Source organism: Otolemur garnettii, unplaced genomic scaffold (assembly GCF_000181295.1).
Source record: "Otolemur garnettii isolate 467f Iridium unplaced genomic scaffold, OtoGar3 scaffold00005, whole genome shotgun sequence".
Taxonomy (NCBI): Eukaryota; Metazoa; Chordata; class Mammalia; order Primates; family Galagidae; genus Otolemur; species Otolemur garnettii.
Genome location: NW_003852400.1, coordinates 22893940 through 22920823, shown reverse-complemented (window position 1 = coordinate 22920823; position 26884 = coordinate 22893940). Strand labels below are relative to the sequence as shown.

Here is a 26884-nt window from a genome sequence, read left to right as displayed (position 1 = left end):
TTATTTATTAAACAATTTTTCCTTAAAAATCATAGGAAAAATATAAGGGTTAAACATTCATGATTCTTGGCTTTTTCAGATGTACTTGGCTAATATTCAGTGGCAAAAATAATGAATTGCTAAAAATTTGGGAGAAATATGAAATTTGGAAGGCAGAGAAGCCTTAGGTATATATTAATACAAGATGTAAATATTATTTACTTATTTATTTATTTATTATGAAGATGCATATGAGCTCTTCTGGGTTATTAATAAGAACTAGAGGATTAGGTTAGATAATTTACAAAAGTCAAAAAATGGAAGACCAAGGGGAGAGGGTATTTCAAAATTAAAGGGATACCCAAGGAAGAGAGCGCTAAAGAAATTTGCCTTCATGGAAATATATAAATAGATTAAGAGTACTAGTCTTGCCTGAAGACTTGAGAATTAAATAAAATAACCTCTTCAGGTCTCTTCTTGTCTTATCTTTTAAGTTTAATCACATTTCATGGGTAATATGTTATCATAAAATATAATGTTAACTACTAAATTTAAGAGTGTAGGCTCTGTAGTCAAACAGACCTCAGTCTGAATCAAACATGTAACCATTAGCCTTCAATGGACTTGAGCTACCCCATAAGCCTATTACATTTCTCAAAACCATTCATTCACTCCCTAAGATAAACATCTGAGAAAGTCTTCATCTTTAAGCTTTGAAACTTCCGCTCTAATTCTCATTCTTCAATAAGAAATAGAAGCAATAATAAAGGACCTTCCATAAATTCCTATCAACACACTACCAGCATCCCCATGTCTGTGCACACAGACACTTCCCCCCTTCCTGTTACAGTGAATAAACTGCCTGGAATACTAAGGTCAAAGCTTCTGTTTATGCACTGGATCCCAGCCTCTGTCTCCAAATCAAGATGTCATTCCAGTAACCACCACGTCCATTTTTCTCCCTTTCCTGAAACATTCTCCTTGGCCAACCAACATACAATAATGTCAGCCATCTTTCTCTTCCAGCTACTCCTCCGTTACCAGAAAATGCCTCAAAATCCTTCAATGTCTTCACTTCCATTTCCTTGGAACTCATTTTAATCAACCTTTTCTCACCACTATTCCATCAATACAACTCATGTCAAGGTCCCAAATAAAATCCACCCATACTGTCTTGCCCAAAGGCAACTTCTTAGCTCTCATCTTATTTGAATTATCCCCTACATTTGACCCAGTTGGTTCTACATCCTCCTTTCTCAAACACATTCTCTCTTGGGTTCCAGGAAAATACTATTTTTATTCTTCTATCACAAGATTTCTCTGAAGTTTCTTTCACTGGTTCCTTTTATCTTCCCAACTTCTGGCTGAAGGGCCCCATGGCCCCATTCTCTGACCTCTTCTCTTCTCTTTCTACACTACTTATTTTGGTTGATCTCATCTGACCTCATCTGACCTATAGTAGATACCATATTCATGATGAAATCCCAGATTTGTATCTCCCCTGAGCAGACCCTTCCGTGAAATCTAGATTCATATATCAACCCACCTACTTCACATCCCCATGGATGGCCAGGAGGCATCTCAAGGAGAATAAAGCTCTTTTTTCCTTCCTTGGGCAAAAAAAACTTTTAAAAATTTTCTTGACTTCTCTCTTCTCTTCACAGCCTGCAATAATCCATCAGAAATACTCATTGGCTCCTTTTTCAGAATATACCAGAATCTGAACACTCCTTACCACCTTCACCATTTCTACTGTGAGTCTAATGCACCCTCTTCTTTTGCCTGGAATATTGTACCTTTGCCTGCCTCCTTCCCACCTCCCCCAAGTTGTTCTCTAAAAGGCAATCAAAAGGATACTATTGAATATAAATAAGATTTTTATATTTCCAGCTCAAAATCTTTCAATGACTTCCTCTCTCATTCATAATGAAACATCAAGGACATTCCCACAGTCTACAAGGCTACATGAGTAATCTGTGAACCACCCACATACAAGGTCTGAAAATTAATTTCACAAACTTGCCACCGTGTGCTTACCTTGGCAGCACCATACAAACAACTCAGTAAAGTTTCATAAACTTGTTATATCAGTGTCTCACAATTGTGTTCATGTAGACATGTGATGGTGCCTTGCTCAGTGGCATTCTTTATTATTATTGCATGTTTTTGTGTGTTGTCGCAAGAATGTCAGAGCTTGACTTAGAGCAATAATCAAACATTCTTAGATTTCTTGTTAAAGTTGGCAAGAGTGGAAGTGAAATCAGAGACAAGTTAGTCCAAGTTTGTGGGGATAATGCCATGAAGAAAACAGCAATGTACAAATGGATTTAACTTTTTTCTGAGGGGAGAGAAAGCGTCACTGATGAAGAGAATAACAAGCAGACAATAACAAGCAGAAGTGACAAAACATTACAAAATTTTGCAAATTGTGCGTCAAAACTGTCAACTGTCTATGAGAAGTACTCCAGACCAAGTAAACATCAACAGAGAAACAGGAAAAGCATAGCTGAAAATCTTGGCCAACAACGTATGCCTCTTGCATCACAATAATGCACCAGCTCGCACTCTGTGCCTCTCTGTAGAAGAGGAATACTGAAAAATACGCACCTCCTAGCATTGCTGTTAGAATTAAATGAATTAAGAAATACAAAGTGGACCAGGTGTAGGGGCTGACGCCTATAATGCTAGCATTCGGGAAGGCCAAGGCAGGTGGATTGCTTGAGCTCAGGAGTTCAAAACCAGCCTGAGCAAGAGTGAGACCCTATCTCTACTAAAAAATAGAAAAAATAGCTGGATGTAGTACCTCAGCTACTCAGGAGACTGAGGCAAGAGAATTGCTTCAGCCCAAGAGTTTGAGATTTCTGAGTTGTGACATGGCCACACTCCCTGCCCAGGGCCACAGAGTAAGACTGCCAAAAAAAAAAATGACAAAGTCCTTAAAGCCATGTGCTTTATTCACCATATATAATAAATGTAATTAGTAGTACTTAATAAATATTAGCTTTCACTGAACTGGCAAAGCAGGTGGCTCTTTCACATATACACGCGAACTAATTCCCATGCAGGCTGAGTTGCCTTTATATCAGACAACTGGCTAAAAGATGGGAAGTGTGTGCCTGTCTGGCAGCTTTCCCCTTCTGGCAGACCTAACCCAATTTCCCACTACAGGTTCATTGGTGTTCACAGTGACATGAAAAATTATCTGCCACTCTTGTTCTCATACTTAGCTCTTAGACCAGATTTGAAACAAACCTGGACTAGGATGAAATAGCTAGGGTGTAAAGGGAAATTCAAAAGAGGAGCAGAGGCAGCAGCCCGGGACTCAGGCCTTGAACAAGCTTGAGTGACCTGCAGTCTCCGTTCCTTAGCCTGCCAAGTAAACAGTCCTCACCTTGTGGAACTGCAGAGGGTATATGCGAGCGGCCCCGTGGTTCAAGAGCAGCTGGTAGCAGATCTCGGGCTGGGCAGCTGGGCGCACGGATGTGACCTTCAGCACATACTGGATGGCAGCACAGCCGTTGATATCCATGAGGTTGGCTTCGGCCCCGGCTTCCAGCATCATGTGCATGAGCACGTGGTCGCAATTCCAGGCCGCCTTGTGGAGGGGAGATTTAAAGTCGTGGTCCCGGGCGTTGACCTCCGCGTTGGAGTCGAGCAGCATGCGGCAGATGAGGTGGTGCTCCTGGCTGTACTCCTGCTCTTTGAAGCGCAGGGCCCAGTAGGTCGCGATGGCCAGCGGGGTCTCCAGGTGGGCATTTACGCTGTCCACGATGGCCCCGTGCTCCACGTAGAAGGCCACCAGCTCTGAGAGGCCAAAGTGGGCAGCTGTGTGCAAGGGCGTCTCCTCATCTTGGTTGTTGGTCTTCATATTCACGTTGGCCCCTATGGAAAGAAATGGAGGAGGATAAGTATTAAAATGTAGTTTTCATTATTCCCAAAGTTCATTAAACAAGACTTCTCTTACTGATTCCCTTTCAACCTCTCCCCTGTACCCTCACGTTCCATTTCTGGGTCTGAGGAAAGTCAGTCCTTTGAGACAGCAATACCATCTCCTGCACAGCCATAGACACAATTAAATTCAAGAAAGGGGGATGGGGGTGTTGGTTAGCTCCCAACTAACGGGCGCAATGAAGGGTACATGGCACACTCCCTGAGTAGAGGGCACAGCTACAACTTGGACTTTACCTCACAAATGCAAACAATGTGACCTAATTGTATGTACCCTCATATTAATCCAAAATTTAACAGCAAAACAAAAGCAAAATAAAATAAGAGCTCAATAGCTTCCTACCCAGGGGAGAAGAACAAAGGTTTCTGCCAAGAAGGGGGGAGCATAGCTGAATTTCAGCGCTTAGCCCCCGGTTGGATTTGGAAATACCAACTTATTTATTTATTTATTTATTTATTTATGTCTCCCTTCCTTTCCCTTCCCTTCCCTTTCCTTTCTTTCCCTTCTCTTCCCTTCACTTTCTTTCTTTTTTTTTTTTTCTTGGATAGTCTCACTCTGTTGCCCCTGAGTAGAATGCCTGGCATCAAAGCTCACAGCAATCTCAAACTCCTGAGCTCAAACAATTCTCTTGCCTCAGCCTCTAGAGTACTGGGACTATAGGTGCCCACCACAATGCCTGGCTAGTTTTTCTATTTGTAGTAGAGACAGGGTCTTACTCTTGCTCAGCCTGTTCTCTTATTCCCGAGCTCAAGAAATCTAACTCTCAGCCTTCCACAGCACTACAATTACAGGTGTGAGTCACTGCACCTGGCCTACCAAGTGATTTCTATAACTAACTAGTTTTTATCAATAAAATAGAAAATATAATTAAAAATAAAGGTTGTCCCACAACTTTTGGGGCTCATATAAGTGGGCTTTTTAAATCAATTGTTTTGAGTATTTTACAAAATGTTTTTCTTCTCTTTCATAGTGGGGGAAGCCTACAAGTTTGGCACAAATAAACTCTAGTAGTATGGAAATTGCTAGCCCATTGGCTGAAATGACAGTATAAGCGTTGCCTAAGTCTATGAGGCTTCCTTGGAACACACAACAATAACACATCCACAAAGTTTAGCCACCCAACTAAGGTCACAGTTTTCATTAAAAAGAGCAGAAGCTAGTAAAATAGAAATACGCACTGGAAGAAAAAAAAATATTTAGAGATTGTAACAGGTTTGATTTATGGTTGACAAAAGGGTTTAGAAGTAGAAATTTTGTGCTTGGAAAGCTCCTTAGAAATTACTTAATTCAACCCACTTATTTAACAGACCAGGAAACCGAAATGAATTTTATTTTTCTGACAGGGAATGTTAAGTACTGGAATGTTCAAATTGAAAAGCTGAAATTTTCCTTCTCTGCCTAATTTAATGGGGTGAACCAAATGACCCCACGGGGGCCAACTCTATAATCAATTTTTATAAGTACTTCAAGTACAAATCTGAAGAGGCTTTTATTATCATTGTTGTTGTTGTTGTTATTATTTTGCCAGTAACTAATATTTATTAAGCATTTAATCATATGCACCATTCTGAGTTAAATGCTTTCCCTACATTGCCTCATTGGGTATTCCCAGCAACCTTTTGCACTAAGTACAGTTTTTAGCCTAATTTTACAGATGAAAAAATTTGTACATAGAAAAATCACCGGCCAAAAGTACACCAAGCAAGTAAACGGTAGAACCAAGGTTTGGAAACAGACAACTTGGCTTGATGATTTCTTATCACTCTTCTATTCTACTTCATTACTATTTTTCTGGAGGAAATTTTTTCTGTACTCTACTCTGGTAGTGTAGGAAAATTAGGAAGTAGAAGAAAAACATTACTGGTTTTTGTTCATTTTAAAAAAAATCTGTTCTCAGTGGATTAATCCTTTGTGCTCTTATTGTGGCATGCCCTTATGCTATGGAACATATTTGGAAAAGGCCATGATACTACAAGCATGCTCAGTATCCTACGTGAAATCATCTCCCCTCTTTCACCCTCCCTCCCCCCAGTGAGATTTCCAAGAGCACACTGCTCTGTGAACTCTGTGTGGATTCCTAACTGCAGAAAGTGGAATTGTAACCAAAGATCATCTTTCATGGAACCATCTGTGTTCATCAGTTTTCTGCCCTGGAGAAGTTCTGGGTCAGGTCTTCTTTCAGTTCAGCTCTTCTCTGCTCTGGAGTGAAATAGAATGAATGAGAGTGTTTTCCCAGAAGCCATGTGCAGGGTCACTGCAGACCCTAGAGAATTTCCAGTAAGGAAAAGATCAAAGGGTCAGGAGGAAATTTTTACAGGCCAACTTAAAACAAACCACATCCTTTATTTTTTAATGTATATGGACATTTACAATTGATCCTTGGCCCCTTGGTGCAACTAGACAGGCTGCATTGTTTCTTGTTCTGAATAGGAGCTCCTTATTTTTGTACTTGAATTGTGTCTTTCAGTATAATTTTTCTGGCAAATTTAATACTATGTAGATGCTTTGAACATTTTTTTTTGATTTTAGATGTTATGATTTATTCAAGAAATTAGAGACTGGAAACAAATTCTTGGGACCTTTTAAAAGCATTTTTTAATGTGACAATACAGCATCCTTGTTTCTGAGAGCTGCAGTAACGAAGTGCCACACAGTGGGTAGCTTAAAATAACAGAAATTTATTCTTCCGTAGTTCTAGAGACTAGAAGTCTGAAATTAAGGTGTCCGGGATTGCTTCCTTCTGAGGCCTTTGTTTTAGGTCTCCCTGTCTCCCCCCAGGTGGGGGTATAGTGGCATAATCACAGCTCCCTGTAGCCCTTTCTGAGGACTGTGAAGGAGAACCGTCTCACGCCTCACTCAGCTTCTGGTGGTGGCGGGCCATCGTTGGTGTACCCTGGTCTGTGACTCTGCTGGTGCCACTATAGCATCTGCCTCTGCCTTCTTCACATGGCATTCTCTCTGTGTTGCTGTGTCTTCACAAGGCTGTCTTCTTCTAAGGACACCAACTGTACTGCAATAGGGACCTGCCCTACTCCAGTGTGACTTCAGATTAAGAAATTACACCTGCAACAACGCTATTTCCAAACAAATTCATTTGCTAAGGTATTGGAAATACGACTTCAATATGTGTGTGGGTGTAGAAGGGGATACAATTCAATGCATACCATAGGTCACACAGTATGTGAAAATAAATATGTACAGTTTTAAAAATTATTGTAAAGCCAGCAGCTGTGTAATCATATCCTAGATCAAGAAATCAAAGTTTCCTAGATCCCGAGAAACCCTCCACTTTCCTGCTCTCTTCCCCGTCACAACTCCTATCTCCTACTAGAGGTAACTATTACTGGACAGTTGAATTAATCAGATTTTTGCATTTCTGTATAGGTCTACCACTTTTGTACATAACTCTGAGATATTTTAGCTTTATTGATTTTTGAACCTTGAATAAATAAAATCCTAAAGACATATTCCTTTATGACTTGCTTCTTTTCTGTTATGTTGGTGGAAACAGGTTATGTTGGGATGTTCAGCTCTCATTTGCTTAGCACATCTCTTTCTCAGCATGAGCAGTCTACAGTCTGTCCATTCTGCTGGAGGTAGATATTACAGTTTTGGGCTGTTCCAGACACCCCTCTCATGAGCACTTTTGTGCATTCTTATACCCTGATGCTCAGGGGTTTCAGTGAGTTCTCCACCGGCAAAAGGAACTGCTGGGTCACTAGGTATGCACATTTTCAAGTTCATTAGGTAGGGTCAGACAAAGGGGCATGCCAGTTTACGCTCTGCTAAGCCACGTGTGATAGTTCTCATTGTGCCACATCATGGGCAACATTCTTTAGTCTATTTAATTTTAGCCAATCTCCTGGGCATGTAGTGATATTTCATTGTGTTTGAATGGTCTCCCTAATTACCAATTAAGTTGGACATGTTTTAATATTTTTATTGACCAACATTAATTTTAAAACATTTTTCATAAAGATTTCCATGTTATTACATAATCATTTTAAATATTTCAAAATAACTACTCCATAGAGTAAGTTGATCCTACTATTGTATGTATGAATATTTTCCCAACATTTTGATTGTATAATTGCTGCTACAACTAATAATTTTGTAAGTAAATTTTAGGATTAATTCCTTGGAATAAGTGTCCCCAAAATAGAATTATTAAGCTAAACCATTTGGACTAGGATAATGGTCTTTATGGATAATTGCCAAAAGTTATATTTCTATCTCTCTCATTGATGCACAAGACTCGCTATTTCACTCGCCAGTCTATTATACATTTTTAAAATTCTTACTAGGTTGTTAGTAAAAAATGCTATTTTTTTTTAAATCTTAATTCTTTTGATTATTGGATTAGACACTTTATCAGTAACTGTTAACTTGTGGCATTTCTTCTTTAGTTCATTGTCCAAATTGGGCTAATCTCTACTTTGTATATTGAAACTTTCTGCCTTGTTTGCATTTTTATGAGCTCTTCATTAAGGTGTAAACTTATGCTATCATGATCGCCATGAGCTTTTTAACCAGTTTACTTGGTATTCCTAAATACAGTGATGTTAACATTAGAGAGTCAAACTTTCTCTGCTTTTTTTTTTATTTCTTTGTATTAGAATGCCCTACTCCTCCCAGAGGTTATATAACTATCCCAGATTAATTATAATCCAGCTTTTTTAATTTTTAAAAATGTTTAACATTTTATCCATCTGGACTTTATTTTTAAGCACACATCAATTTAGTTTTGTTTTTGTTTTATTTTTCTACTCTGTCTCACTTTGTCACCCTTGGTAGAATGCTGTGGTGTCACAGCTCACAGCAACCTCCAACTCCTGGGCTTAACTGATTTTCTTGCCTCAGCCTCCTGAGTAGCTGGGACTATAGGAGCCCGCCACAATACCCAGCTATTTTTTTGCCAGCCTGGGTTCAAACCCACTTCCCTTGGTATATGGGGTCAGCACCCTAGTCCCTGAGCCACAGGCACTGCCCCACACATCAATTTAGGAAGAAGTAACATTCTAAATATTATAGAATGTATCTATATGGTCTGTTTCTATAAAGGATTTTCTTTACATTTCTGCAAAATATATCCTCTAAAATATTTGCAGTAATTTTCATTCTAGGTGAGTAGTATAAATTATTTCCAGGGTAAAGTAATTTTTAATGAGAGAAGGTCTTTCATGACTCTTTTAATTTATGCAGCAGGGTGTCCAGAAGTAATCTGGAATGGTAGCAGATTAGACGGATAAAGACTTAAGTATGCTCTGCACAATAAAGACAGGAATTTTCAAATTCATCGGTGGACAAAGGAGACAGAGGTTTGTGTTCACTGAGAATGGGAGGAAAAGGAGAGATGAGATAAGAATTTGAACAGAAAGAATGGGGGCTGTAGGAAAATTTCCTGAGGGACTTCAAAGCAGTGCTGTTAATATTGAGTGTTTCCTGTTCTGCCATATTGTATGATGGTCTCCTTTCTATCCTACCAGATAGCTTTAATTTCATGAATCCTAGTTATGAGATCTCATATTTTCTTATTTTTTTTTTTCCTAAGGAAAAATTAAACTGCCCCCAAGGCCCATTTGTTAGGTTGGCTGAACACCCATGATCAGTCTGCACTGTGGCTCCATCTGCTGGGCATTGCTACTCCCTACAGGCTATGGGATGGCCCTCAGAGACATCCTCCCCCAAGCATCCACTCACTCCTCACTCCCCTCCCCCCACCCCCACAAGTTCTGGCACATTCCAGAGCTACAGAAAAGTGGGATCACAGAGTGGGCTTCATATCCCTAAGCCAGTTCCTCTCATCCCTTCCTGTCCTGATGGTCTTGATTTCTTGACAAGCCTATCTGGGGGGTGGGGGTGGAGTGGGGGGTAGCGGGGTCAATGCTAAGACACAGATCACTGCTTCCTAACCCTGTCAAACAGGTCTTTCCCCGTGATGCAGTGAAGACAATAGATATCATCTACCTTCATACCTAATCTTTTAAAAATTAACATAACTCCCTTGACAATGTGTACAGATACAATTGTACACACAATTGTGATTGTTATTAAATAACATAAATATTACAACCATGCAGTGTCAAATTCATTATGTTGATGTTTCGGAAAGACTTTCCTAGATGACATAATGAAAGAGTGATTTGCTTCAACTCATATATAGAACCAGAATAGCTACATGTTAGCACTAGTGCAGATGTTTTGTATTATAATTCAAATACCAGAAGCATCATTGCCATAATGAATGGCATTCCAAAACAAGAAAGAATCTTGGTAAAGTTCTGAATAAATCAAAGTCCAACCTCACCTTGATTTACACTGTAGTTGCACTTCTGGAAATATCCATATTTATCTCTTCGTATTGATATGTAAAACAGAGTTAAAACTGTGCCTTACCACATCTAAATATTTGTTATTACATCAGCACTAGATCTAAGATTTTTTATGAATTATGAAATATTCAAACATAGAGAAAAATTGAGAAAGAAGTATAATAGACAACTATGCACAATATCTATATTTGACAAACATTATTTTTTGCCATATTTGCTTTAGTTTTCTTTCTTCTTTCTTTCTCTCTCCCCCCGCCCCCGCCCACCTTCTTTCCTTCTTTCCTCCTTCCTTCCTTTCTCTGTTTTTGTTTTTCTTTCTGTCTTTTCTTGAGAAAGGGTCTTGCTCTGTCACTGAGGTACAAGGGCAGTGACATGATCTTAGCTTATTGCATCCTTGAACTCCTGGCCTCTAGGGATCCCCTCACCTGAGGCTCCTGAGTTGCTGGGATTACAGGTGTGAGTGCCCATGCCCGCTGCTTCAGTTTTCTTTTTTTCTAAGATAAAATTTTACAGAAAAACCTAACCTTTTTCTCCTGATTCCTTCCTTTTCCTTCTTCACAGAAATAACCACTATTCTGAAGTTGATGCTTGCCATTACTTGGTAAATTTTTCTTATTTTACTATTTACAGGTGTGTCCATAAAAAACATATATCTTTTTGTTTTTTTTTTAACTATATGAACTATAACTGATTTTGCAACATGTTTTTACCACTCATATTCTGTTTTTGAGTGGGGAGCTAATTTTTTAAAAATTTTCAACTATTGACCAGAATTACACTAAGTAATTAAACCACAATTTAGCTAAGCCTTTACTAATGACAGTAAAGTTGTCAACTTTTTCACAATAGCAGAAAACCTTCAAATTGTTCAGAAGTTCCTTGATAGAGAGAAATAGAATTACTGAAAGGTATTGTATGAACATTTTCAACTACATTAAGTTATACTCATTAAATTACTCATTAGCAGTTTTATCAATTTAAATGTCCATCAGTAGAGTATAAAAGTCCACAATCATTTCAATACTTAGTACTCTCAAACTTTTTAATGTTTGCCAATTACATGGTACGAAATGGTATTTTGATTGAATTTGTATTCTCTGAGTTACCAGTAAAGTATATTCGCATATGTTATAGGCCATAGTAAGAATTGTATATTCATAGCCTCCGCCTGTTTTTCATTGGGTTGTATTTTCCTTATTTATTTTTTAGGATATATAAAAGATCATCATGAATAAAATGATCAAAAGCTTTACTGAAGACAAAGGACCTAAATAAATAGAAAGTTTTACTATGTTCATGGATAGAAAGACTCATTATTGTAAGGATGAAAATTCTTCCTGAATTAGTCTATACATTCAGTGCAATTCGAACATGAAGGGTTTTTTTGTTTTTTGTTTTTTGTTTTCTTGCCAATTAGATGGTATGAAATGGCATTTTTCAGAATTACAGATCTACAGAGTAAAGAACAAAGATAACAAATAAATTTTGGAAAAGAGAAATAAAAAGAATGAGAAGGAAAGAAAATATAGTGGAAGCGGTACTCACTCTACCGGATATCAGAACAACTGTAATTAAAATAGTGTGGTATTGATGCAGGGAGGGACAACTACACCAGGGCCATAGAATGCAGAGCCTAGAAGCTGAGAGGAAGGAGCCATAATGACAGATGGTGGTGGAGAAATAATGAACTATTTGACAATGTTTTTGGAACCAAAGTCTAACAATATTATAAAAGCACAAGTCAGATCTCAAGTGTGTATGGATAGGGGTTGGAGAGTGGGAGCATGTTTTAAATTTCAGATAAATTAAAAGCAAATGAAAATCTAAATAATAAACTTTTAAAGTAAAAGCATAGCATAAGAAGTTGGGACTGGAACGGTGCCTGTGTCTCAGTGTGTAGGGCTCCGGCCCCATATACTGAGGGTGGCAGGTTCGAACCTGGCCCCAGCCAAACTGCAACAAAAAAAATATCTGGGTGTTGTTGCGGGCACCTGTAGTCCCAGCTACTTAGGAGGCTGAGCCAACAGAATCGCCTAAGCCCAGAAGTTGGAGGTTGCTGTGAGCTGTGATGCCACAGCGCTCTACTGAGGGTGATAAAGTGAGACTCTGTCTCTTAAAAAAAAAAAGAAGTTGGGACTGGAAAGAAGAATACCTCATATTCAGTCATTCTGCTTCCTCAAGCAGATTTTCTTTCAGATTATTTACTTTTGATGGGGGCAATTTTATCCCACCTCCATTAGATCAAGTAGATCCGAGTCTTCTGTGTGTATCAGATGTGAAAGAATGAAGTGGTGTACTTTTGACTCCACTATCAGTTTAGCATGTCTGTATAGTCTCCAATAAACCTGAATTTTAGAGTGTTGACCCTTTTCACTTTGTCCCCTCTTTCAAGAGGCTAGAAGAGGTGGAGGGATCAGCTGAACAGTTGCTAATGTTGTATTTTGTTTCTTCTCCCTTTGTCCATAACTTCCTTAAATGACCTGCAGTGCAGAGCTCACCACTTTGTAAGAGGCATTTCTGCCCATTAGGGGACACTGTCAGAATTGAAATTATTCCTTAACTCAGGGATGCACCATATCATTGGACATAATACTCCAGCACTGAACTTTGATATTTTACTAAAGATCTATCTAGATTTAGATATTTGTATTTTTAATTATTATGGATATTAATATCCATATCTACATAGGGTATGTGTGATGCATTGATACTGGCATGCAGTGTGAATTAACCAACACTTAGATTTTTTAAATTAACTTTGTCAAAAACCAAACCTACCCATTTTATCTCCAAACAAATGCATACTTTTTATTTTTTTTCTTCTGCTCTGTTTTGAAATATTGGTCATACTCAAAAAGGATACTTTCTTGATATACTAAAAACTAGAAAACCTTTTTTTTTGGCTCAAAATTTTCATCACCCACCAATTATCAAGGTATAATTATTGATAAAAAACCCTTTCTTACAATTTATTAAACCCCACTCTTCAAACATATGAATGAAAACATAGTAAATTACTCCAGCATTTTTTTAATGTCACCTTTAAAAATTATGCTTTTCTTAGAAAAGGCATTAAGTAGGGTGAAAAGTCTTTTGTCTCATTGGTATGGGGGCCTGCAACATTTGTAAGAACTTGAGGGAATGTGGAGAAAATATTAACATGGGTCACTATTAAGGAATTGAGGAGTTTGGTTTATTTTACTAACTTCAGGTAGAAGTTTAGAATCCTCATTACCTGTTCATTCTGTCTGAGATTGTCTCCGGAGTTTACACTTGATCTTATCAACTTGAACTAGACCTGCCTCAGTTCAAAACTACATTCAATGCTGGCACAGGCTTTTGTGCAGGAAAAAGACAGCGTGTTTGTTCAATGTTCTTTCATGAAAATATTAATAATGTCTGCTATTTTTAAGCACTCACTGAAAGCTTTACAGATATTGTCTTACCATTATTAACAGTAAGCATTACTTAGCAACATCTATTATTTAAAGGTTAGATCTCTTTTTCCTATTCAGTGCTTCTCATTCTCTACACGTCTGGAATTGTTTCTCAAGTCTGCTTCTTTGTCAAGGATGCAATTTTGTAGTGTCAAGTTTGTCATTAACTGTCACCAAATCATATTTTCAGCTGACTGCTTTGTTCTAACTTCAATTTTGCCCTTTCAGTCTACATCCACAGCAAATATGTTTTCTTGTATCTTCCATAGTCTTGTCTCAAATGAAAGTTTAAATGAAATGTCATTTCCCTTAAGCTCCCATTTCTCTAACACTCACTTCTCCACGCTCTGTAGTGAACTACCTTGTTCTAGAGGAGCAAGAGTCATTCCTTCCTCACCCTGTGTACCTCCTTCTTTAAGGCATATGTCACCCAACGAGGACACTTTTTCTCTCTTCTTATCTATCATCTCACATGTCCCCAGGGATTCTCATCCTCACTGAAGACACGGGATCTGGCTCAGGCCTTTTTAAAATCTCTGTCGTGACATCACTCTGCAAAGCCTTAGTGTGTGACCCATCCAACACATCTACACTCATAATCCCTAGGTCTTCTTGGACAGGTTGTATTGTTATTACTACCAAAAATCTCTTTAGTCTTCCTAAAGTAGATTCCCTGTGGAAGGCTTTTACCTTCCGAGCATGTGGGACTCAGTTTGAGTTACTGGCTCTACTTGTCCAGCTTCATCACTACCTTGGCCTCAGAGAGTTCACGCAACTCTCTGGAGTGCCAGCATAGTCAAATTTTTCCTTAGGCTAAGATTAAATCAGGATAAACTAAATTATATTTCTGTAACAACACTTAGAGAAAAAAATCTCAGTGGCAGACACTTCTCACTGTCACATAGTACGCCACAGCTCGAGGTCACAATCCAGAACCAATGTCCTCTAGCTGCTCTCTCAGGAACCTGAGCCCCCTTCACCTTATGGCTCCATCAATTCTCCACAAGTTTGCACCCTTCTCACACTGTCATAGGCAGAAATAAACAGGCCTTTTTACTGTTTAGAAGTAAGCCTAAAAGTGACTCTAATTTCTTCTGTTCATGTGTTATTAGCTCTGAGAGTCATGTGCCTGCTGACCTGTGGGGGATGAGAGAGCACAGTCTTCCATGAGCCTGCGAGGGGAAGAGAACTTGATATTGTTAAACACCAGTGACTTTTATCATGGCTAAACTGAGTTGAGTTTCTGTGGATTGCAATAAAATCTGATTCAGTAGCTACTCTTACTTTTTCTCTATAATTTTCCTTCCTCTAATTTAAGACCAACACCTCCATCTGTGCAGTTGATCACATGCCCTACAGTAGAATGTTGCTCAACAAATACTTTCTTTGTACTATTTATCCAACATCACCCTTTCCACTGACTCTTTACCTGTATTTTATAAGCTCTGTTTTCCCTTTTAGCTACTTTCTAATTTCTTTTGCTCTCCTTTTGGCCAAAATTCTTGGAAGTCTGATTTCTGCTTTCCGCTCCCACTTTCTCACCACCCATATACTCCTCAAGGATTTTTTTTAATGTCATCTTCAAAAATTACACTTTTCTTAGAAAAGGATCATCAAAGTACATCAAGTACATCAAAGCCTGCCTCTGTCCCCACCACGCCACTGAAACTGCTCTGACAAAAGCCACCAGGGGTCTCCAGTGACTCACTCCTTGAAATTCTGGGGGGGAGGATTGGTTCTTTGCTTTTAGTTTTTTTCCAGATTCTTTGGAAGTGCTTTCTGCTCCTTCTCTGGCTATTTTTTAATGACCTTTCTAAGATTCCTCTTCTTCTTCTCACTCCTTAACAGTTGTGTCTCACCCTGGGTGTCCTTATTTACTCCCTGCACTTTATTATACGTAATATCCTTGAGCAATCCTAACTACTCTTTTCATTTTATCTGTGAGCTGACAACTCTCAAATAATAATCACATATTTGCTAAAGAACTTATATATACATATAATATAAATAACTCTTACAACTCAATAGAGAAAAAAATAATATAGATAAAGATAGGCATTTCTACAGAAAATATACAGATGGTCATTAACCTATGAGAAGATATTCAATGCCATTAGCCATCATGGCAAATCAAATACCATTGCAGACCTACTATCATGGCAGTAATAAAAGATGTATAATAATAAGTTAACAAGTGCTGGTAAAGACATGGAAAAATAGAAATCCTTGTCCATGGATCGCTGGTTGGTAAAATGATGCAACCACTTCAGGAAACAAGAGAACAACTCCTCAAAAAGTTAAGGATAGCCTTACCATACGATCCACAATTTCAGCATTCCCAGAGAAATAAACACACACACCCACATAAAAACTTGTACATAATTGTTTATAGCATCATTATTCCTAATAACCCCAAACCAGTGAATAGATTAAAAAAAAATGTATATCCATACAGGGGGATACTCATTAATAAAAAGGAATAAAGTATTAATACACTTTTCTGTCCTTGTTTCATGAAACATTAAAAATCTTATACCAAGTGAAAGAAGTCAGTTGGATAAAGTCACTTAGTGTGTGATTCCATGTATGTGAAAAGTACAGAACAGACAGACACATAGAGACAAAAAGTAGATTAATGATTTCCTGGGATCAAGGTTTGGAGGAAAATGGAGGATGATTGCTGAAGGGTAGAGTACAGGTTTTTTGCGGGGTGGTAAAATGATTGTTCTATACTTCCTTGTGGTGGCAACTGAAAAATGAGTCCTTGTTGAGCTCTCCTAACTACCAGTGGCTGAAGATCATGGAGAAAGGCTTTCCTGATGCAGGAAGCATAAAGGATGAAGGCTCTGACTTTTTCAGGACTTGGGAACAAGTCTGCTGTGTTCAGGTAAGCACTCACTGAGCTAACTGACAGAAGTGGTAGGAAGGCAGCTGAGGACCAGGTGAAATCAACTCAACAAGGTCACAGCAGAGACATCAGACCATTCAGACCATGTTCTAAGTGGGTGCTTACATATCTGGGAGTAAAACGATCTCAAATGCCCCTTTTAAATTGTATTTTTATAGACTTAAGGAGTAGAAATGCAGTTACGTGGATACAGCGCATAGTTGTGAAGCCTGGGCTTTTAGTATGACTGCCATGCTTTAACTTTTTAAAGATCACTCTCACTGGCTGTGTGGAGGTTGGACTGCAAAAGAGGGAAGGATGAAAGTAGGGAAACTACTCAAAGTTGATTATCATAACCCAAGAAGAAATAACGTGGCTTGGTCACAGTACAGCAGACTTGAGATAGATTTTGACAGCCCCCACAAGCCTCACTGCTGTCAGGTCTGAGGTCTGAGGAGCTGTGAGGAAGCAAAGATGCCTTCTAGGCTTCGGACTAGAGCAACTGGAAGAACAGAATTGTCATTTATTGAGAATAGGAAGTTGTAGAGCACAGAAGTAAAGACAGGAAAGTTTCACTGTGGACATGGTAAGTTTGAGATGAGTATTAAACCTCCCAGGGAGGTGGGTTAAATAGATAGCAGTTGGATAGACGAGTCTGGAGTTCGGGGGAGGAGGTCAGGCTGCAGGTACCAATCTGGACATGAGCACCATTCTGACACTTGAAGCCTTAGGAATAGAGGGGATCACCCAGATTTGAGTGTAGATGAAAAAAGCACATCTTCAACTGAGTCCTGGAGCATGCCAATGTTTAAGTGTAGAAAAGTGTAGCAGATCCAGCAAATATGATGAAAAAAATCCAAGGAAGAAGTAGGAAGACAGCTTGGTTTTATAAATGCTTCCTAAACCAAACTATTTTACACTCGGTCTGTTCTCATAACATGTTTTTTCTCCTTTAACAGCTACTCGTATTTTTTTTTTAAATCATATCGAAAACAGGAAGCAAATATCACAAACTATTTCCCTCTGTCTCCTGAAGCAAATCTTTTTCATATCAAAGCTTATCTGCCAACTCCTCAGAATATTGCTTCTCGTCCCTTGGGAGACAGATTTTTTTCGCAGAGCCCATGTTTATTTATCACTGTGTTTACTTCTAATTTACTCAACCTTAAAGAAAAGACAGTTTTCTCGACATGCTGTTGATGAACAGTCAAGCTGTAGGCACTGAACTCCGTCACCAGCTACTTATTTTATTTTTTTATCTTTTTTAATTACAAAAAACCATTGATTAAAACTTAGCAAAGTAACCATAGATGAGACTCAGACTTTGGAAAATGTGCCATTATTATAGTATTTGGCGTTATTCTTATTGGGTTCGATGAAGTCAGGACATATCTTATGGTCGGGAAGGTGTTTTTGCGGAAGGAAATGAAGGCTGCTGTTGTCATTCAGCTGAAAAAGAGAGTAATTTAAAGAAATTGAATAAGGACTTCTTCCTCTACCCAGGGAAAAAATTCCATTTGTTCTGAACTTAGAGCAAGAGGAGGCCTAGAGCAGCCCTAGGAGTGAACATGAACAGAGGCAAGACTCAAGTGGCAGGGGAGGACATGGCACGAAGGAGAATGGCACAGGTGGGGCATTAGGGTAGCAGAAGCCGATTGCATGAAAAGAAGCGAGTCACACAATAATGGGCCTCTTTTTGTCAGTGCAGCAGCAGCAGCTGCTGCAGCAAAAGCAAGAGTGGGAAAGCCCATCTCTGGAGCAGCCTGCATCCTTGACAATGAATGAGGAGTCTTTCAGTCCAGAAGGAACAGCTGCGACCTTCCTCCAACCAGTGGCTAGCAGAAATAACAATTGCTTGAAAAGAGGTTAAGTCTCTGTTGGGGATCATATCAGGAGGGGGAACATTGGAGAAGGACTTCCTGTTAAGATAATATGTGGGCGATCATAGCTGTTATCCTCAGGGGTACCCAGCTGCGACACTGCCTAGGTCCCAAGCTGATGGAAGAAGAGGTGTGACAGCACAGCGGTCGGGAGCAGCACCCGAGGTGAATGGAAGAGGAAAATTAGTCCCCTCAGCTCCCTTTGCATTGTAACCCATTATCTCTTTATGTCTCATAATGGACATGGCCCTATCAAAGTTTAAAATTTTTGCCTGTTTCTTGGAGAAAGGCAGATTCAGAGTTATCCTCCCCCGGTTTGTCAGGGCACTGTTCCCTGCCTGCTGGGTCAGGGATTTTTCACAGACACTCAGTTCGGCTTCTCTTTACCATCTCCCTACTGAGCTCTCCGTGGGACAGGTGGTGACTAGTCATCTGACAGCACGGCGTCTTTCCTAATTCCTGCCATGTTGCATCTGTGAGGTGTGTTGTCAGTGAATACAGACTGACAAGCTGGCTCTGTGCTAAGCCACAAGTTAAAGGGAAGGAGAATTTGTGTACCCTGAAGTCACTGAACATGTGATGACCTCAGTGTCTAACTGTTCATTTTCTTAAGAGCATGTGGCACCTCATCAAAAGTGCACATCCCAGTCCATTCCCTTTGATAACATAATTATTAAATAATAGAAATTTTACTCATTCTTTGGTTTATAGTTTGTCCATATATTTAGTTTACATAGCTACTGCTAAAAGGCTTTCTTGGTAAATTTTTATAGATTGTTTAATAACAATGTTTATAGATAATTTAATAGTAAATAAGAAGAGGTATATTAGCCCAGGTCTGTGCTAACCCTGAAGAACTCTACTCTGGCAAAATTATAACCTTGATGAAAGAGTAACTCAAGTTAGCAGCAACCAGGGAGCCTGGACTGAGAGAAAGAAATGATGTTAACAGGGGCTGGGATACCCGTATCAAAGGAGGTACAAGGAACTGGAGTCACTATGACATTGAGTAACAGGTAAGGTGTAACTAAGAAGATGATGGAAAACTAGGAAGAGAAAATACCAGAGCAGTGTCAAGGGCCAGTATGTGATCGTGTGAGTGGGCAGCTTCGGACTGAGAAGGCTGTTAGAATTGGGAGGTTCATGGGGCTATGGGGGAGAGTTTGGACTAGTGATCTATCCCAGCATCACAATCCATCCTGGACGATGACAGATCTAGGGGAATGACCCAAACTAAGAGGGAGAAATGACCGGCATTGCTGCAGATAGCAATGCTCAGGGTGGGTCCAGGCTGCATGTCCGAGCTCCCAATTGCTACTGTAACAAATCACCACAAACTTTGGGACTTAAAACACTCAAAATCGTTATCTTATATGTGGTAGCTGTGTAGGTCAAAAGTCTGACACAGGCCTCAGGGGATGTGATGGTGATCACTTTGGCTAGACCATGGTGCCTGGATATTTGGTTGAACACTATTCTGGATGGTTCTATGAAGGTGCTTTTCGGATGAGAGGCACATTCAAATCAGTGAACTTTGCGTTAGAAACAGATTGCCTTCCACAATGTGAGTGGGCCTCACCCAATCAGTTGAAAGCCTCAGTGGAACAAAAAAAGGCTGACCTCTCACAACCCATAAGCAAAAAGGAATTCTGCTAGCAGGCTGCAACTCTTTCCTGGCTCTTCAGCCTGCTGGGCTACCCACAGATTTTGGACTTGTATTCCCATACTGCATAAGCTAATCAGTTAAAATAAATCTCTCTCTCTCTCTCTCTCTCTCTCTGTGTGTGTGTCTTGACACACACGCTCTCTCTCTCTCTCTCTCTCATTCTATTGGTTCTGTTTCTTTGAAAAACCCTGACTAATACAGTGGGCTAAGATCAGGGCTCAGTGGAAATATACAGGGTGACCCCCTAAAGTCATCCCTAAGTCACCCTGCATAGGGAAAATGGGATATTATAAATATTATTTACAAAATTTTACAAAATATTTACAAACTACTCTGCATTTTGGCTACCTCTTTGTAAAATTCTATAATTTTACACTTGGGACGATCATTATTCTTCCTACTACAGTGATAGAATTTTCCCTCAGAAGGGAAACTGGCAAGAACACTGGCATAACCAAGGCTGAGTGCAATTCTTGCTGCATCAAGTGTGAGTTCTAGCTGTAAGTCCTAATTTCATTCTTCTAAGCCATCATTTCCTGAAGTCTGCCCTGTGCCATATTATTGTTATAAGATGCCTTAAAAAGAAAAAGCTCTATAGTTAAGAAAATGTGTACATTCTATGGACCTTTGTATACTTACAACTTACATTAGCATATGAAAGACTCTGATAAGTTTTATAATGAAGAAATCTAATTATACATGGATTTTCCTGAACTTACTTGACTGAGAAATTCTGCTTTTGAAACACCTTTAACAGCTCCAGGATTAGTGTTTAATATGGGGGAATTTGGGAAACACATTTCTAGGCAATACAAAGATGTCTACACTGGTCCAGGTATAGAGGGAAAGAGCCATACATGACCCATAAATGCTTCTTGGAGTTCGTTAGAGTCAACTTGGATTATTATCAATATCTCCACTTAGTAGGTAAGGGCAGAGATTCAAAGAAGTTAAATCTTGCCCTCATTTATGTAAGCAGTGAGTGGGAAAGTAGAGACTTGAACTCAAGCAGTCTTACTCCAGAACCTACACTCCTAAGCACTGTACTTGAGTTCATCTTTTCACATCAAGTCATGTGTGAGCCACTGGCCAGCCCTTGGTGGAATACCACCCTTGGTCTAACCAGCTGTGGCAGGTAAGGTGCTGTAAGCAAGGAAGTTCTAGAAGGAGGTGTGGGAGGAGCAGGTTTGCTGGCTGACATGTCCAGTCTACCATGAAGATTAAGATTCACCAAAAAAGATGACAGGAAAGACTAGTTTACATCACCTGCAAGACTCTAACTAGCCAAGAGGAGGCAGCACCACCTAGCGGATGAAACCAACTCATTGAGGTCACTCTGAAGTCAAAACTTAGTAACACCCCTTCAGCCACTTGTCTCAAGCAAGCCCTTTAATCTGCAAATGGGGATAACCATACTGATCTCATAGGATAGTTGTGAGAATTAATGAAAGCATAGATAAAGAGCCAGGCATGCAATAGAAATGCCATATCTGATTGTTGTTACTATAATATTATTGATTATGGTTTCTTCCTTCTGCTCCCATTCTGGTTAATTCAGCTTTTTTTTTTTTTTTTGAAAGAAGTGAATGTCCTTCTTCTATTTACCACCCAGTTCTTTGGTTGGTGTGATCTTTTTATTGAAGAGTGTTTCGGAGGCTGGAGGAATTTGCTCTCCATGTTCCCTCTAACTGAGCCTCTCCACCATCCTTGCCCTTTGGTGGATCTTGGCAAGAACTGGCTGCTACTTCTGACTACTAAGGAGATGATTTGTTTCAGAAAAGAGAGGGGCTCACTCTTATTCTGTTCCCATCAGCTTTATAATTAGTAAAAACTTCTTTAAGAAGCAGGCATATGCTTGATTCTTAGCCTCTAATTCTCATGCTTTTGCCGTTTCCCCCATTCGTTTGTTTTCTTGGTTAGCTTAATGGAAAACGGAGATTGGAGCCCTAGGCTCTTTTTTGATTTAACCATCTTACCTCCAAACCTGGGCCCTGAGTCTCTTTCCAAATTGTTTAGATTATCTTCCATAAGCTACCACTTACAGAGATTACAAAGAAAACGCTTGCATTTCTGTTTATAAATGTTATATCTTTTGCTAAATGGTGTTTAAAATGTTCAGTGGATAATAAGATCCGGGGTCCCCTAAGTAAGAAATAAATTATGGAAGTGCTGATAGAAAACTAATAAATTAGTACAGGCCCAAGGAATTTCATCCTTCAATTTCTGGTTTCAGATGCTTCTGGTTATAAAACAAAGATAACGCACCAAGACTGAAAGCTCAGAACACGAGTCACATATGGTTTTTGATAGTTGAAAAAGTCAAGAGAGCCAGTTGGCAGAGGAAGCCTACGATGCTAAAGAGGGAAGAGAAGGCTGTGATTACTATTTTCCCTTTGAAAAGGCACTTGGGAATAGTCTGGGCAGCCATAAACCACCCAAATTTGAGAAAATAGATCTGAGATGGTTTTGTAAGTGAAACCAAAATGATTAGTGTTTTGGAGAAAAAAAATTGCTAACAGCTAATTCTAGTGGTAGGGATATTTAACTCATGCCTAGTTATTTCTATTATTATAAATCCTGCTGTATCATACTGTTAGAAGCAGAAATTAGAAATTGATCAAAGTGTTGCTTTTAATGAAAGAGCTTAATGTTAAGGGAAATGAATTAATGGGTTTTTAATATATCTTTTTCAATCGCTTATCTACACCTTTGTAGGAACAAGTCCAGAAAACTCAAATAAAGGCATTATACTTAGAAAAAAGAATCAACTTCTGTGTCAGGAGTCTGATTTGCAAGTCTCATACTTCTTCATGTTAGGGAATGATGAAGTGGGAGTAAATGATTGCCTTGGTGGGACTCATTCTGGAAGAAGCATGGACAGTTATTCATATCTTTTAATTAAACACAATTCTAATATACCCAATTGCCTTTTCATATATATTTTTTAATTTTTTTTTTTTTGCAGTTTTTGGATGGGGCTGGGTTTGAACCTGCCACTTCCAGCATATGGGGCTGGTGCCCTACTCCTTTGAGCCACAGGCACGGCCCTGTTTTTTTAATTTTTAAAACATCTTAAGGAGAGAATTTTCTTCAAGGTAATGCAACTCTGACACAGGGTTCAAGCTTCTCTTTTATACATTGTCACCGTAGCACAAACTTTTCCCACAATTTTTAATTAGGGAAATTGTCCCAGAAGGGTAAGCAGTATCTAATTTTCTGCAAGATATAGTGGGATCATGATAGACTCAAATCAACTACAATTGGACCTGCTCGAATCTCACAAGCTGCGTAAACTGGGGTTTTATTAACGTCTCTGAATTTCTGATTTCCCATCTGTAAAGTAAAGAGAATAATGTATACTTCACACGGTTGTTGCAAGGATTAAATGAAACATTTTATTTTTAAGTATTTGACAGAGCCACGTCGCAGACCTTTAATATATGTTATTTTCCTTTCCATTTTCCCCTTCATATGCATATATACCGGCGACATCAATTTCCTTTATATGTAGACGCGATGCTGTTAACTTTATTAAGCTAGATTTTCCATTAAGCATTTATCCTTATTCATTAGCTAGGAGAACTGACGCACAAAGATATTAAATTATTTACTCTAGTTTAATGAATGAAATTGAAAACCTTTTTCCCCTGCTTAACATGAATGTGCCCTTTTCAGTATGCAGAGCTTTGTTGCATTTATTCAGAAGCTAATGCTAAGTGCTTAGTTTGGAACACAGGATTAATGAGCCCAGAGACATGGCGTTGGTCACCATGGCAACCAAACTAGCTTTGCTCTGTTCTGAGCTCAAACAACGGATGTAGGATGCTTAACTCTGGCCTGCAGTACATCACTGGGTGCTCTTTTTCATATTTCTCACTCCCCATTGCTGCTTCCAATTACTCCCTACTTCTTTTAGAAAAATAAATAAAAAAGAACTTCCCTGTTTCTGCTCTTTCAGCTATACCACCTAACCTCTTTCCTGAATGCATTCACCCCCCCATCTGTTTCTCAAGGTTTGGGCACTTACACTGTTCCTGTCCACACAAATTCCTGCCCTTGTACTGGGAGTCTTTAACAACCACAGGCATGACCCACCCAGTGCCCTGGTCTGTCCATTTCTGCATCTCATTCTCCTCAGTGACTTTCTTCTACGTTCTGACTTGGTGACTCCCACCCACAGTCACACCCAGATTGAGTCATTATCTGAAATTGATCAGTCTGCAAACATCACTCTCTGACCATAACCTTCTGTCTTCGTGTCTCGCTTGTGCAATAACCATTGCAATTATTCTGGGGCTTCATTAGAAACCCTAACTGTGTCCTCTTTGTCCGCTAGATTTTCCTTACTTTTCTCCTCCAATATCCAACTTATGTCCATGTTTTTTCACTTCCATGACTTTTTTGTTAAAACTTTGAATTCTCTCCATTTTTTCATAGCACTTGCCTGTTGCAATGAGTGAGTGACCCTAACCCTGAGTGAGCACAATTACCTCCTGTTCTCCATGCCTGCACCCAAGCGCTGTGTGCCCAAAACTCCCTGTACCATCTGTACAAGACTGATACCATCCTCAAGTCAAGCATGAATACACACCTGGGTCCTCCAGCAATTTGAAGTTCCTCTGCTTAACTTATTTCTCCCACTCTCTACCATAACTATTTCAAACCTCCTTTCCCCTCAAATCTTTTACCTCTCTTTTCACTCTCAGATCTTCTCACTTCTTTCTTTACATAGAAAATACCCTTCAAATGGAAAGGTCCTGAAAGCCCAACACCACGTCCATCAACTCCCATCCCTTCCTTTTACAGATGCCTCTGGCTGAAATGGAACAGGAGTTCTCTCCTGCAGTGTCAGCCCCTATACCTGCTCTGGATCAAATTTCCCAAACTTCTCAAAATCCTCACACCACGAAGTATCCCACCTCTCTCCTCTATCTTCAATCTCTGCCCCGCTGGTGACTTTTCTCCAGCAGTTTTTTAAATGTTCAAGTTTCTGTCATCTAAGAGAAAAAAAAAATTCAACCCCATTTCCTCTTCATCTACCCTCTTACAGCCTTTTCACAAATAATCCTTGAAAGACTTGTTCACACGCACGGACAACTGCCTTCTGCTATCTGTACCTATCACGTAACTGATTGTTACAACTCTAATCCCTTCCGCCTTACTGCATCTAATGGCAACTCCCAACAGACTGGATCACGGTACTATTTAACTTCTCTGACTTCTCCCTCCTTTCTCACACATTCCGCTTGCCTGGGAAAGCAGCATGAGCACAACCCAGCAGCACAAGTGTTCCAATGGTGGTGGTAATGAAACCGCTCTGGTTCAGCCACATTCTACCCCCAGTGCTAGGACATGCTCCCAATCAAACATTCAGAAAACTGTTAACAATCAACGCCCAGTGTGTACTATGTGTGGGACTATGTTGAGAGAAATCGTCTCTGGTCTCATGAAACTCATAATTTTAGTGAAGGAGGCAGATACTAATCAAAGAGTTAAAAAAATAAAATGTGAGTGCCACACAGGAAAAGCACAAGGTGCTATGAGAATACACACTGTAGCATAGAGACCTAATGGAGTTGAGGAGAATTAAGGAAGAGGACCGTCAGAATTGAAACCTTTCTAAGACCTTACCCAGGAGTAGAAGTTAGCTTCGCAGGGAGGCGAGGGCAGAGCATTACAGGGAGCAGGCTGCTATATTTGCACTCCCAGCCTTTTCTCTTTACTCAGCGCTAGCAGTACTGGCCATTAGGCTTGGCCCTCCAGGAAAAAGCCAGTTAGATTTTTCTTTGGAGACTCTGACTTATCTTTAAGAAAAAAAAAAAATCTAAAGATACTGTGTCAGAGATTTCTCAGATGAAAGGCTCAGTCAAATTACCTACGGCGAAGCAAACAGTCAACAAACTACCTAGACACTTAGGTTCCAAATTAGCTTTTGGTCACTCAAATACAGGGCAGAGAGCCAAGGATTACAAGACATCTAAGGAAAGCCTCTAATACTGTAGATAAAAGCCACAAGAACAAAGAAAAACAATCTGAAATAAATCTCACAGAAAGTAGGGTATCAAGATAAACAAATGCAATATAAGACAATTAGACAATTTACAGAAACAGACCACCAGGTTCAATATACAAATAATAGCAGTTCATGAAAGACGGCATATAGAAAACACAGGGAGAGAGTTCACGGAGGAAATGATCCAGGGACATGTCTCCGAACTGATAGACAAGCATCTGGGAGTTGAAGGGCCTTAGTGTAATGAATGAGATAAACCCACCAAGGCAGATCATTGTGGAATTTCAGAACACCAAAGAGAAATTAAGAAAAAATATTTAATTACTCAAAGAGGAAGATAAGAGATCATATATAAATAATGAAGAAATTTAAATGGCTTTCAATCTTCCATGAACAGTACTGGGAATTAGAAGGTAGCAGAGCAATGTCTTCATCAAGTAAGAGAAAGTATTTTACGCCAAGTTGGGGAGAATCAATGCATTTGGGGCATGTGTAGTCTCATGACTCCTCTCAGAAATCAAAAGGATGTATTCAACATACATAGGCAACAACCCAAAATTTAGGAAGATCTGGGCTCCAAAAAAAAAAAAAAGGAAATCTAACATAGGGGAGAACAGAGGGGAATTTCTAGGATGATGGGGAGTGGGGATCCCAAGGTGACAGTGGAACGCCAAGTGCACATCCAGTAGGGTCTGATTGGAGCAAGTCTGAAGGCTTCAGGAGGAACTTTTCCAAGAAAAT

At 39.4% G+C, this 26884-nt stretch overlaps 1 protein-coding gene across 1 annotated transcript in view; it reads right to left on the bottom strand.

Moving 5' to 3' along the window:
* Positions 1-26884, bottom strand: part of ASB4 (ankyrin repeat and SOCS box containing 4) — a 57016-nt gene that overhangs the window by 12048 nt on the left and 18084 nt on the right. Inside the window, exon 3 of the mRNA XM_003782685.2 lies at positions 3371-3861. Coding sequence (XP_003782733.1) covers positions 3371-3861 — 491 coding nt within the window. The remainder of the gene's footprint in view (positions 1-3370; positions 3862-26884) is intronic.